This window comes from Papaver somniferum, chromosome 8, assembly GCF_003573695.1.
Source record: "Papaver somniferum cultivar HN1 chromosome 8, ASM357369v1, whole genome shotgun sequence".
In the NCBI taxonomy this organism is placed as follows: Eukaryota; Viridiplantae; Streptophyta; class Magnoliopsida; order Ranunculales; family Papaveraceae; genus Papaver; species Papaver somniferum.
The window spans coordinates 22338201-22352045 of NC_039365.1; the positions used below are offsets into that span (position 1 = coordinate 22338201).

General features: G+C 37.5%; 2 protein-coding genes across 2 annotated transcripts; both read right to left on the reverse strand.

The window, feature by feature from the left end:
* Positions 1–158: 158 nt before the first annotated feature.
* LOC113305254 (glutathione S-transferase T1-like) lies at positions 159–1920 on the reverse strand. Its single transcript, XM_026554332.1, has 7 exons — positions 1856–1920; positions 1733–1806; positions 1405–1465; positions 1164–1217; positions 958–1037; positions 659–864; positions 159–545 (listed from the first exon to the last, which is right to left on the reverse strand). Exons 1-7 carry the CDS (start codon positions 1918–1920, stop codon positions 327–329), a joined length of 759 nt encoding a protein of 252 aa, XP_026410117.1. The 3' UTR covers positions 159–326.
* Positions 1921–11304: 9384 nt separating this feature from the next.
* On the reverse strand, positions 11305–13075 carry LOC113306551 (glutathione S-transferase T1-like). Its single transcript, XM_026555473.1, has 7 exons — positions 12855–13075; positions 12669–12742; positions 12440–12500; positions 12271–12324; positions 12076–12155; positions 11775–11980; positions 11305–11668 (listed from the first exon to the last, which is right to left on the reverse strand). The coding sequence occupies exons 1-7, from the start codon at positions 12917–12919 to the stop codon at positions 11447–11449; spliced, it is 762 nt and encodes a 253-aa protein (XP_026411258.1). The 5' UTR covers positions 12920–13075; the 3' UTR covers positions 11305–11446.
* Positions 13076–13845: the final 770 nt, after the last annotated feature.

The window sequence follows — 13845 nt, forward strand, 5'->3', positions numbered from 1 at the left end:
TAAGTTTCATTGGGAAGGATGACACAATGGCAACTGTCATGTGTCATCCCAGTATTTTGAGTATATCTAGTACATATTTGGGTCACATAAGAAAATCGGGATCGAGAAATATTTAAGTTCCCGAACAAGTTCACATGCGTGATGCGGCCTTGAATCATTCTATTTTTTTAATACTGGCACTAATAAAGATCATGGTTTCGAGTCTTGTAACCCATGTTAAGAACAATATTTATTTATTCAGATGAACCATCTTTTTCATTCCAAGTTCCAAGGTTGTGGCATAAACAGATTCTTAAAATGGAGTTTGTATGAGAACATGGATCTTATTACTCAGTTGCAATATCCTTGTCAAGCATGGCAAGGATGCTCGACGCGGGTTCACAGTTTTCTCCAACTGGTATTTTGTGAAAAAATGACTTTGAGGCAAATAAGGTCTTATGCTCTTCTTCGAAATGAGGGCTTGTTGCCATTTTTGTATCGTTAATCCACTTCAACACTTTGTTGAATGGACTTAATACTCGAATACGATCCTCCTCATGCAAAAGCTGAATCCAAACACAATTCATCAATACTAGTACCACATTAGGATTTCTCTTATATTGCTGCTATATTGAGATTTTAAGGACTAAGAGATTTTAAAAGAAAAATGATTGTTTACCTCAAATTGCATGATTTCACAAACAAGGCTAAGATCAGCAATAGATGGTTCCTTGCTACCCAACAAGAAGTTCCCATTCTCATTGAGCCAAACTGACTCAATTTTTGACAGAGATGAGGTCAAAACTTTCTCGGCTTCAGTAGCTGCTTCTGGACTTGTAGGAATGCCTAGTACAGGTCCTAGGATTGTGTTTATGGCAATGCCAACTGAATAGAATATCCACCACGCCAATAGAGTAAATTAGAACATACATACATAACTTAAGAAGAAATGACAAGAGAATGAAGGCGCTTAAATACCTCCACCACGGCGTAAATTGGAGTGATGCCAATCTAAGACTGAGTTAATCTTAGCCCTCTTCTGTAGATCACTTGGATACCTTTAGAAAGCCAATAAGATGACAAGACAAAATATCGAAAAATAGCTTTAGTTGGCAATATAGATACTAAGCACAATTCAAAAGATGTATTAGATATTACATGATTCGGACACAATTTCAGTTTACCAATGATCAGCAACACCCGGGGATGCACAAGCAAGGTAGCTTAGAATTGCATGACTACAAAATACAAAAACACGAAACGTCCAGCCAGACAAATGAAAAAAGAACGGGTAAGAAACAAAAGTTAGAGCAGAAGCAAAAATGCAATGGCTGTTCTGCACCAGGAGGCACCAGTACATATTGAGCCAATACCCCAACTGGGATAGATAGGTGCAAGAAACCAAGTAAAACAAAATCATAGTACCTCTCGAACAGCTTGAAATCTCCATGCGCTATACTTGGAACTTGGCCAAAAGGGTTTATTGCTGCAATTGGGCATGCATCATAGGAAGTGTTAGTCGCAAGGACATAACCAAGTCATAGTCTTTACTGTTGAATATGAGAGTTGACCTACTGAGTTATTGGTGAAAATCCAAATGAGTGTTTCAGGAGGGAGTTGACTTTTACTATTGAAATCATGGGATGAGATTGGAACAAGAGAGGGAAAATTCTGTATCTCTGGTACAACATTTTTCATATACTTCATATTTTAGATGGAAGGAGAAAATGAAGAGAAAGTACGATTGACCCACCTTTGAATTCAGGCAATCGATGTTCTTTTTTGGCTAAATCTACCTTGATCTCCTCAAATTCAATCCCGTTGACCCTAACAAAATCACCAAAACAGCGCATAAAGGAAGAAAGAATTTATTTACTTGCAGAAGATGACAACAGCTCGAGAAGGTTGAGACATTCGATCAACATAGACTTTGAGACTCATCTTTCTTACTTCTTCTGGACTGACTGATTCTTGAGAATAAATTGGACAAAGTGACAAGCCTATAATACTATTTATAAGCTTATTTGATGACACTCGAAAGTGTTGCTTGATTGGTCTAAGCCTTGGCGTTGATTCGCATTGTTAATAAAAGAAAACAAAACTACGTAAGGAATTTTTTTTATCTCTAGCTATTTTCAAGAATAATGTCAACATTCGAAATCCCAAATAAGATAGTAAGAAATTACTAATCACTAAAATACTTTCTTGATTTGATTGACATACTTTCTCCATATGATAAATCTCGATATATGTGTACTTGTACAACTAGCATCCCTTGGGTGTACTCCCCGTAGTTACAGCTAGCATCCCTTGTAGCGACAGAGCTGGGAATTTTTGGTCGGGGGATTTAATAATAACTACATAGAGTTAAAGATATTAACACCGGACAAAGCCGCCCGATATTTTTAAGCGGTTTTGTTTCACAGTATGCTGCACCATTTGTAAAATGTTTTAATTTAATTTTAAGGATATTTTGAGTTTGGTTTGGTACCTATAAAATGACCAATTTTGTCTAAATTTGAGTTTGGTGTTCGGTTATTGGCCGTGTTGAACATCCAATTTAATGAAATGACCAACTAAAACACTGCTTTTCATTTATTTACTAACTTTACCGGTAAGACACAACTGTAAAGTTACGAAAGAAAATAGAGCATTACATGAATTGTCATCGATCTCAGATGCCAGCCCAGTTCCATGTAAGATGGGAAGATTCAAGGTTGGGCAATTTTTATATTATTGTTTTCTATTTTGTAACAGTAAAATTTTGATACTTTTATGAAATTTATAATATTTAAACCTATTACTGGTATTTGCATGATCGGGGCATGTAATAGTTCTTTTTCCTAAATTCCAAGGAGGACATATGTATTAATGACTTGAAAACCAGGGCCAAATAGGTAATTTTGTAATACTATCCTCCTGGTTCTTCTGTGGTTGTGGCTAAAGATTTCTTACCGATTATGCGTTTAGGAGTTTTTTTTTTTTTTCCCTTTTTCTTTGTGACAAATCTCATAAAATAATTTCATTCGTAATGAAATCTATCTTACAAAAACCAATGTGTTTTGCATGATCTGATGGATTTAAATGGGTATTTTAAGTCATCGACGGCTCATATTCTTCCAAAAGTTCCAAACATAAATCGTGGCCGAGAGTGAAGCCACCTTTTAAGCATAATCCATCGGCTGAGACCCGTTCTTGCACTAATTCTCCTCTTCGGTTACAAAAACATTAATTAGGGTTTTTCTTCCATTTACAAAATTCAAGTTTCTTCGTAACTCTCCTCCCATTATTTCCCAGTTACAGAAGTCATCAACAAAAAAATATTAATTGCCACATTCGTTTTCTTTGATTCGGATCATGTGAGTTACGAAACCCCACTATATAAACCTCGAGAGAGGTATCATCTTCATAAGTTTCTCCATTTCATTTTTCGTTTCTATCTTAGTTTGGATTAATTTTTGGTCGGGGAATTAATAACTACATAGAGTAAAAGATATTAACACTGGACAAAGCCGCCGATATTTTTAAGCGGTTTTGTTTCACAATATGCTGCACCGTTTGTAAAATGTTTTAGTTTAATTTTAGGGATATTTTGAGTTTGGTACCTATAAAATGACCAACTTTGTCCAAATTTGAGTTTGGTGCTCAGTTATTGGCTGTGTTGACCATCCAATTTAATGAAATGACCAACTAAAACACTGGTTTGGCAAGAAGCCATAGATAATGAAATGGACTCCCATAATCTTAATGGAACTTGGCACCCAGCAGATTTACCCCCTGGTTGCAAAGCAATAGGCTGTAAATGGGTACTTAAAAGGAAGTTGAATCATGATGGTTCAGTAGACAAACGCAAAGCTTGGTTGGTAGCTAAAGGATTTAGACAAAGATAAGATGTAGATTTCTTTGATACTTACTCTCCTGTTACAAAATTGACTTCTATTCGTGTTTTGATTGTTGTTGCTTCTGTGCATAATCTTGTTGTTCATCAAATGGATGTTAAAACAGCTTTTTTAAATGGTGAATTAGAAGAAGAAATTTACATGGAACAACCTGAAGGTTTTGTTGTTCCTGGTCAAGAACATAAAGTGTGTAAGTTAGATAAGTCATTGTATGGTTTGAAACAAGCTCCTAAGCAATGGCATGAAAAATTTGATAATTTGATGATTTCACATGGTTTCAGAATTAATGAAAGTGACAAATGCATATACTATAAGTTTGAAAACAATACATGCATCATGATTTGTTTATATGTGTATGGTTTGCTTATTTTTGGTTCAAACTTGTCTGTGGTTGAAGAAACTAAGAATATGCTTAAGTCTAACTTTGAAATGAAAGATTTGGGTGAAGCTAGTGTAATTCTGGGAATTAAGATTACTAGAACTAATGATGGTATTTCTTTGGATCAGTCTCATTATATTGAAAAGATTTTAAAGAAGTACAACTATTTTGATTGTAAACCTGTGAGTACTCCTTTTGATGCTAGTGTTAAACTGTTTAAGAATACTGGTGATAGCATTAGACAATCTGAATATGCTAGTATAATTGGTAGTCTTCGTTATGCAACTGATTGTACCAGACCAGACATTGCATATGCAGTGGGGTTTTATGCAGGTTTACCAGTTGTCCTGGTTTGGAACACTGGAATGCAGTTGAGAGGTTTATGCGGTATCTTAAAAAGACCGTTAACCTAGGATTACACTATAAGAGATTTCCTACAGTCCTTGAAGGATACTGCGATGCTGATTGGAACTCTCTTTCAGATGACTCCAAGGCTACTGGTGGATATTTGTTTAATATTGCTGGTGGCGTCGTGTCTTGGAAGTCAAAGAAACAGATAATTCTGGCTCAATCTACGATGGAGTCTGAATTGATAGCACTAGCAGCAGCTAGTGAAGAAGAAGGATGGTTGAGAAACTTTCTTTCTCAAATTCCTGTATGGGATAGACTGATACCAGCTATTATGATCCATTGTGATAGTACCGCGGCTATTGCAAAAGTACAGAACTGTTTTTATAATGGTAAGAATCGACAAATGCTTCGAAAGCACAACACAGTTAGAGAGTTTATCACAACTAGTGTTGTACGTGTGGATCATGTTAGGTCGGAAGAGAACTTAGCTGATTCTTTGACGAAAGGATTAGCTAGGGAAAAGGTATTATATACCTCTAAAGGCATGAGACTTTTTCCCACTAGAAGTTGAGTCATTTTGTGATGGATACCCACCTAGAAATAGGTTCAAAGGGAATAACGATTCACAAATGATATGGAGATAGAATCATGCACCTTTCCCATGGCATGATATCCTGAAGTGGGTTAAGGTTGAGTTTTTTTTTAACTCTTAATGAAGTCTATAGCTCTGTATAGAGTGGGGTACCAAGCTACAGGAGTACCTTTGATAGACTCACCTATGTGAATGAGAAAGTGTGGTCGCTTTCTATGAGAACATGGGAAGTTCTCTAGAACATTCATTGAAACTGGGATAAGCACAGAGACGTAATATGCTGGCATTTAAGTATTGTTCTCTCCATAGAGTTCAAAGACATGTGTTCACTCTGTGACAGAGTTCAGAGAATTTAATACTATGTAAAGGTTCAAAATCGAAAGATACCTTTGTTTATGCACCTAACTATACCAATCTTGCTCAATGATTTTAAAAATATAAGTGAGGGATTGTTGGGATATATGTTTTAAAATAATTCTTTTATACATTTATATCAACAATTCGAGCTTGGCCCAGTGGTTAAGAATTTTGGGCCTGGAGGGTTAGGTCTCAGGATCATTTTGGGCCTGGGGGTCTAGGGAGGTCTCTTGAATTTGGAAAGTATTTTTGCTGTTTTTAAAAGATTTTTTCAAACCGTTTTTTTTACTGCACTTAATTATGTTTTAATTGCGCTAATTATGGCATGATTTATTTGCTCGTTTTTTGACTGTTTCGAATGGAATTTTAATTGCAGCAATTAATCCAATTTATTCTCCATTAATCTTCATTGACTGCCTGGTTATAAAAACGGTTTTGAGAACAGAAGGAAAAAACAAGTTTTTACACTATTGTTTTTCTGAGAATCAAGAGACCAAAAATACTGAGCAAGAATAGAGAGGGTAAAAGGGATAGATTTCTCATTGTGTACTTAAGAGATCGAAAGAGAGTTTTTCTCGGCTGTTTTATCCTGGGGGCGTTGTGACGGAAAAGAACTGCTTGCACAAAATTCAAGGTAGTGTCACGAAACGTCCTAAAGAGAGCGACCTGGTCGTGACTCAGCCGTCACTTTGTTTTGTGTCTTAATCTCTGTTTTGCAGGTGTGAAATCGGCAACTGTTCCAACAGGGAAAAACCAGTTACTGGAGTTCTGTTGATGAGAGTATGTCATTTCCAAAAACAGATGAGGCGTGTGATGAAAGTAGATTTGGTTATATGTGGGAATCATTACACGTAGCATGGAGATCATCAAAGAGTAGAAAGACACAGATCTGTGAAATTTTCATAATGATTTCTCCTCTCAAAACTAACACCTTGTTTGTTTACATCTGACTCATCTGGATCTGATAGGAATCACCCGACTAAGTCATATCTGACAATATGTTTATTTTTTGAGTCAGATCTGGCTCAACTGACTCAAAAATACGTGAGTCAATGACTCGGTCCAATGAGTCAGGGGTATTTTGTTACCTGTCTCAAACGGGTCCGAATCAGGAGTTAGGTCTGAGTCAGGTATCGAGTCAGATACAAACAAACATGGTGTAAGTTTTTCTAGAATTATTTTATCAAATATGGGTACACCAAGGTAAGATTTCTTCTCAATGTAAGATCTGTAAAATAATGGTGTTTCATGTTTTGGATTTTCTATGAAGAGGTTATTTGAGATCAAGCAGGGAGGTCTTTTTGAATGTCTTGATGGATGGAGAACGCCACAGACCTGACGACCGAAATTGGGTGTCATTTGTTTGAAGTGTGTGCCATTTAACATGCCATAACTACTGAAATAGTAAATCTGCAGAAATTGTAAATGTTATACAATTTGATTTTATTTGGAAGAAGTTTCACAGTGTGTAGCACAGTGTGTACTTGTAACTTTCTCTTATCAGTTTGTAGCTTACATATCAATTGCAAGAGAAATTTTTCTTTATGAACCTTTTTTACTGTAACTTCAAAGGTGATTTTTTATTTAAGTAGTGTTGTTAGTTTTGCCTCACTTCATCTATGAATGGGTTCGAGTCTTATAACTCATGTAAGGTGATTTTTTTTAAGTGGGTGTTTTGTGTTGCTTGATGGACAATATGTGTTTGCCTATGAGTGGTGTTTGGTTATTGTGTGATGGTTGGCTCCCCACTCGGAACGGAGAACGGCAAGCCCGATTACCTATTTAATATCATCTCATGTTCGTCTTGGGGAAATCCCCATTTGGTTTTTGTGTCTATCTGTCGAGAAGGTATCGATTATTGTCCCTCGAAATTTTGAACATGTGAAACCATCCTGGAATATTGTGAAGGGGGGACTCCTCACCTTAGCTATGTCGTCACCAGGATCATGAAAGGACGGGACTCTACCCTATATCCCTGCAGCCCAGGCAGGGATGTGCGTATACCCACCTCAATGGTCGTGATTGCATAATTTTATTGATATGGTGACTACTTTATACTCTGTACCAAAAATGAACGCGGCATGGAATATGCCAATGAATTACTGCTATGTCTGTACAGGTTGCCTAGGAAGGCGAGACGGCATAAAAACTTTGCCATATTTTTTAGTGCTTTACACTACAAAGAAGAATCAAACTCAACTTACAGGCTCTACTCTGTAAGATTGAGAATAACAACACCTCAAAGAGGTAGAGAAGTAAACAACAAAACCAATTTTCTATTTCGATAAGGTTTCAGGGAAAGAGAGTCTCAATATATAATTAGGGCATCAAAATGGCACACTTGCCAGATGCATACCACTATACTATAACTACACCTAAGTAACAGGGCACCCTAAGGATATGGGACATGACAAATGCCCTCCCCTCCAGCTTATTCTTGTCCTCAAGTATAAACGTCGGAAACTTTGTTGTGATGAATGTTGTATCCTCCAAACAGAGATCGTCTTGTGTAGCATGAGACCATTGCACTAGAACCTGTGGAACACGTTGACGACCGTTGATAACCACACGGGAATCCACTACTGGCACTGACTTAACTTTCATCAATCTATTTTTCTCTAAAGAAGGTAAATGTGTTTGCGGAAGAATGCCCTGACCTATATTCTTCTTTAATAGGGATACATGAAAAACGGGATGAATGCGAGAAGTAGGAGAAAATTAGAGTTTGTAAGCTACATGACCAAAACATTGCAGCACCTATAAGGGCCAAAAAACTTTGTAGAAAGTTTAAGACTCTTTCGCAGTTGAACTGAGGTTTGGCGATACGGCTGAAGGTGTAAGTTCTCCCTATCTCCCACATTGAATGATCGTTCAACCCGCTTTTTGTCAGCCTGCTTCTTGAGAGGATGCTGATCTTCGAGTAGACTCTGCTGCAACACCTCTGAAAATACTTTCCGCTGTGTAGTCATCGACCGTGGAGTTAGAAATGGTAGAACACGAGTGCATGCCAAACTTAGGTGGATCATATCCGTAAAACGCTTGAAATGGTGTCAGTTTGAGGCTAGTATGGTATGTGGTATTGAATCACCATTCTGTTAACGAAATCCAAGATGCCCATTTAACATGCATGTAATTGCACATACATCTCAAATATGATTCTAAGCAAGCATTGATGCATTATGACCGTTAGTCGGGTGGTAAGACGTACTCATGTGTAAAGAGGTTCCAACAACCCTGAACATCTCACGCTAAAAAACACTTATAAACACAGCATCTCTATCAGAAAAGATAGTAGATGGGACCCCATGAATCTTGAGAATACATTCAATAAATACTCAGCTACGGACAATGCAGTATAGGGATGCCTTAGTGCTATAAAATGACTATATTTAGTAAAGCGATCAACAACATCCAGAATTACCTCCCTACCCTCTGATTTCGGCAAACATGTAATGAAGTTCATACTCAAATGTTTCAATGTTTGATCTGGGACAGGCAAGGGCTGGAGAAGACCGGCTGGTGGAGTGTCTTATACCTTGCTCTGTTGGCAAACATCGCATTCCTGGATAAATTTTGTTAAGATCTTTCTTCATACCAGTCCATTGAAAATAAACTTTGGCCCGTTGATAAGAAGCTTGCATCCCATATTGACCTCTTATAGCTGAGGAATGTACTGATGCTAAGACTCGATGAAGAACATCACTAATGCAGCCAATGTAAATTATCCCCTTCAATTTGATCACGCCTTGCGAGTAAGTGTAGCCATCAGGATGTACTGGAGATAGCAGTAATTTAGGAATCAAATCTTGGACCCATTTGTCATCTTCGTAACTAGCCTGAACTTCTTCTAGCCATCTCGGTTGAGTTGTAGTGAGTGAAGAGCAAGATGCCTTGGATAAAGCATCAGCTACTCTATTTTATGTGCTATTTTTATAGTGCAGTGTATAATCAAACTTCATTAGCGTGGTGAGTCATTTATGCTAGAACAGAGTGTGTATCCTTTGGTCTATAAAGTATTTGATACTTTGACGGTCTGTAAATATCCTGAAATGAGAGCCCAGTAAGAAGTAACGCCAATGATTCACTGCCATAACAATACCTAGCAACTCCTTTTTGTAAGTGGATAAAGCCTTGTACCGTAGACCCATAACTTTGCTGAAAAAGCAATTAAGTTGCATCAGAACTTCACCTACTCCACTATCACTAGCATCCGTCAACTCCTTAATGAATCCAGGAAAAATTAGGACAGGTGTTGAAGTCATCACCTTCTTCAAATGTTCAAAAGCTAGCTCAGCTGCAAGACACCAAGAGAAACTATTCTTCTTTAACAGAGTAGTTAAGGGTTGACAAATCAGGCCATAATCTTTTACGAAATTGCGATAGTATCCTGTTAAACCCAAGAACCCCCGCAATCGTTTGAGGGTTGTAGGTCTCGGACACTTTAACACACATTCAATCTGCAGGGTCGGCTTCCACTCCTTCCACACTAATAAAATGACCTAGATATTCAAGTTATCGTTGACCAAAACTACATTTGTTGCGCTTAGCTAGAAGTGAATGTTGTTGTAGAATATTCAGGGTAATACGAAGATATGTGCAGTGAGATGCTAAGTCAGGGCTATAAACTAGTATGTCATCGAAGAAAACAAGAATGAATTTTCTCAGATAGGGTTTGAAAATGTCGTTCACGAGTGATTGAAAGGTTGTTGGGGCATTAGTCAGCCCGAACGGTATGACTCGAAACTCAAAATGACCGTGATGTGTACAGAAAGCAGTTTTCTGACATCTGGAGGGTATACCCGAATCTGGTGATACCCAGAGCGAAGGTCTATCTTCGAAAAATATGCAAAGCCATAAAGCTCAGCAAGCAACTCATCAATTATGGGAATGGGGTACTTATCTTTTATGGTAATAGAGTTGAGCTTGCGGTAGTCCACACAGAAACGTAAATCACCGTCTTTCTTCTTGACTAACAGCACCGAGGAAAAGTACGGGTTGTGGCTAGGCTAAATGACCCCAGATGTGAGCATCTCTTGCGCTAGCTTCTCAATGACATCTTTCTGCATGTATGGTACTCGGTAAGGCCGTTGTTTTGGTAGAGCCGAGTTTGGCACTAAGGGGATATGATGATCATACACCCTTTTTGGTGGAAGTGAATTGCACATATGAAAGATCGAAGAGAACTGAACCAAGACTTCATTAATTGGAGCAGCAACATCAATTGAAGTGGTTGTAGCCACCATGGAAGGCAACTGACCAAAAAAAACTGGTTCCCCATTGCGAAGCAGTCTCTTAAATGATATGATACCACTTGTAGTGATTTACACTACAAAGAAGAATCAAACTCAACTTACAGGCTCTACTTTGTAAGATTGAGAATAGAAAAACCGCAAAGAGACGGAGAAGAGAACAACAAAATCAATTTTCTATTTCGATAAGGTTTCAGGGAAAGAGAGTCTCTATACATAATTAGGGCATCAGAATGGCACACGTGCCAGATGCATACCACTATACTAACTACACCCAAGTAAAAGGGCACCCTAAGGATATGGGACATGACATATTTTACGAGATAAAATTCTTACGAGGTAATATCTCTAGCCCTGCCCCGACTTGCTCGGGGTTAAAAGGCTTCGATTATCGGTTCTGTGCATGATGATGGGGTTCTGTGGAGAGATATCAACCAACTAGGAACTGTGTTGTTGGCTAAGTGTCCAGTTTCAAGATAACAACATTTTTTACAAGTCTGACTGAAAGAAAGAATCAAGACATTTATTATTGGAGTCCACAATATTTATTCAGATGAATCAGATCATCTTTGCATTCCATGTTCAAAGGTTGTACTTAAACAGATTCTTAAAAATGGAGTTGCTTTGAGAAACATAGATCTTACAACTCCTGTGCAATTTCCATGTCAAACATGGCTTTGATGCTTGATGCGGTTTCATAGTTTTCATCAACTGGTAGTTTGTGAAGAAATGACTTCGCTGCCAATAAGGTTTTGTGCACTTCTTCGAAATGAGGGCTTGTTGCAATTCTTGTATCCTCGATCCACTTCAACACTTTCTTGAATGGAGTTAGTACTCGGATACGATCCTCCTCAGGCAAAACCTGAATCCAAACCAGATTCATGAATAATATGGTACTGCATTCGAATTTCTCTTGCAATGTTGTTGTTGAGAAAGTTTGAGAAATGTTAAAAATAATAGTTGTTTACCTCAAATTCCATGATTTCGCAGACTAGGCTAATATCAGCAATAGATGGTTCCTTATTACCCAACAAGAAGTTCCCATTATCATTGAGCCAAACTGACTCAATTTTTGACAGCGATGAGGCCAAAACTTTCTCGGCTTCGGCAGCTGCTTCTGGATTTATAGGAACGCCTATTAAAGGTCCTAGTATTGTATATAGGACAAAGCCAACTGAAGGAAATACCCACCATGACAAGCAAAATATATTAGAACTTAAAGGAGAACAAGATTTAAGAAATGACAAGAAAATGAGGCGCTTAAAATACCTCCACCACGGCGTAAATTGGAGTGATGCCAATCTAAGACTGAGTTGATCTTAGCTCTCTTCTGTAGATCACTTGGGTACCTTAGATACCAATGAGAACAGAACAAAAAGTATCGAAAAATTAGCTTTAGTTGGCAATAGAGACCAAGAAGCATTAGACACGACCTAATTATTACACAATATGGATTTAGCTCACCAATGATCAGCAACACCAGGGGATGCACAAGCAAGATAGCTTAGAATCGCATGACTGCAAAATGATGAAATGTTCAACTAAAGTTTTAGCAACTTGGACAAAATATTCTATTGCGGTTGGCACCAGCGCAGACGATGGTATAAATTTCATGTAAAAACAGTTTAATTACCTCTCGAAAAGCTTGAAATCTCCATGCGCTAAACTTGGAACTTGGCCAAAAGGGTTTATTGCTGCAATTATGTGTACCATAAGAAGCGTCAGTCTGACTATGGGAGTTGACCAACAGAGTTATTGGTGCAAGTCCAAAATTATGTTTTTCTAGTAGAAATCTAACTTTTTTTTGTGAACATATTTTCGATCGAAGAAGAAAAATGAAGAGAAAGTATGATCAAACCCACCTTTGAATTCAGGCAATCGATTTTCCTTTTTGACTAAATCTACCTTGATCTCCTCAAATTCAATCCCGTTCACCCTAAGAAAATGGGAAAATCACCAATACAGCACAAACTTAAGAAGGATAAATTCCAAGTAGAAAAATTCATTCATTCCGAGACAGAGCATACAGAGAGAAAGAAATTATTTACTTGCAAAAGATGAGAACAGCTCGAGCAGGTTGAGACATTCGATCGGCATAGACTTTGAGACTCATCTTTCTTGCTTTCTTCTTCTTCTACACTGTGGTGGTTTTTGAGAAAATTTGGATATCTTGTTTGCAGAAAGTTTGTCTTTTAATCTGAGTTATGGCATTGACTTATTGGCTAACCACCATGAATTGTGGGATTTTGTATTAAAGCGCGCAGAAAGCATAATAAGCTTATAATACTTTTTTATGAGACAGAAGATCCCTTTTAAGATTTTTTTGTGTGTGCTTATTTGGATATTAGTATCACAGAAGCTGGCCGAATATTTTGTAGTTGAGCTCGTAGCTGGCATGAAGTGATGAAGGAAGCTAGTTCCCTCCTTGTTATGTAACTTGTATAAAAGTTCTTGGCAAGGTTGTGAAATCGTAAATCGCGGAGCGAATCGTTTTTTAATTTTGTGAATCGAATCGCATATTAAAGCGTGAATCGGAGATTCATGGGAGATTATTAAATCGTAAGTTTTGTTATAAATAATATAGAATTATGCAGAATATCTAATAAAGATATTATTATTTTGCAAAACTTTGCTTTTTGATGTAATATATACAAATAAATTTCATAAAACATCAAAAAAGCCAAAGTGGAACATTGGTTAGAGGTGGTTGTTATTACCCAGGTGGTCATGAGGTCGATCCTCCAGACAGCAAAGTAGAGATGCGTTAGAGGCTTGTTGTGAGAATCTGATGGAGGAGAACTGGGGTTTGGAACTGCTTTTATGGAGGACATTGTAACAACCCTGCTTCCTACATAACCCCGGCCGATGATTACGTACAGAATATGTCGTTAAACTTACTAATTAAAACCGTTAAACCTCAATAATATTAAATTCGAGATATTTATTACAAAAGAAAATTTACAACTATCCCAGTTTTGCATAACACAAAATTCTAAAGAAAAACTACCCGAGGTTAAATATCCCCACTGTTTCACTAAC

Coding starts and splice junctions, on each gene's coding strand:
- LOC113305254 (XM_026554332.1), bottom strand. CDS start 1,920: ATGAGTCTCAAAGTCTATGTTGATCGAATGTCTCAACCTTCTCGAGCT. Junction 1,038..1,163: donor CCGGGTGTTGCTGATCATTG/GTAAACTGAAAT, acceptor GGCTTTCTAAAG/GTATCCAAGTGATCTACAGA. Junction 865..957: donor CAATTTACGCCGTGGTGGAG/GTATTTAAGCGC, acceptor TATTCTATTCAG/TTGGCATTGCCATAAACACA.
- LOC113306551 (XM_026555473.1), bottom strand. CDS start 12,919: ATGAGTCTCAAAGTCTATGCCGATCGAATGTCTCAACCTGCTCGAGCT. Junction 12,743..12,854: donor GCTGTTCTCATCTTTTGCAA/GTAAATAATTTC, acceptor CCATTTTCTTAG/GGTGAACGGGATTGAATTTG. Junction 11,669..11,774: donor GCGAAATCATGGAATTTGAG/GTAAACAACTAT, acceptor GTTTGGATTCAG/GTTTTGCCTGAGGAGGATCG.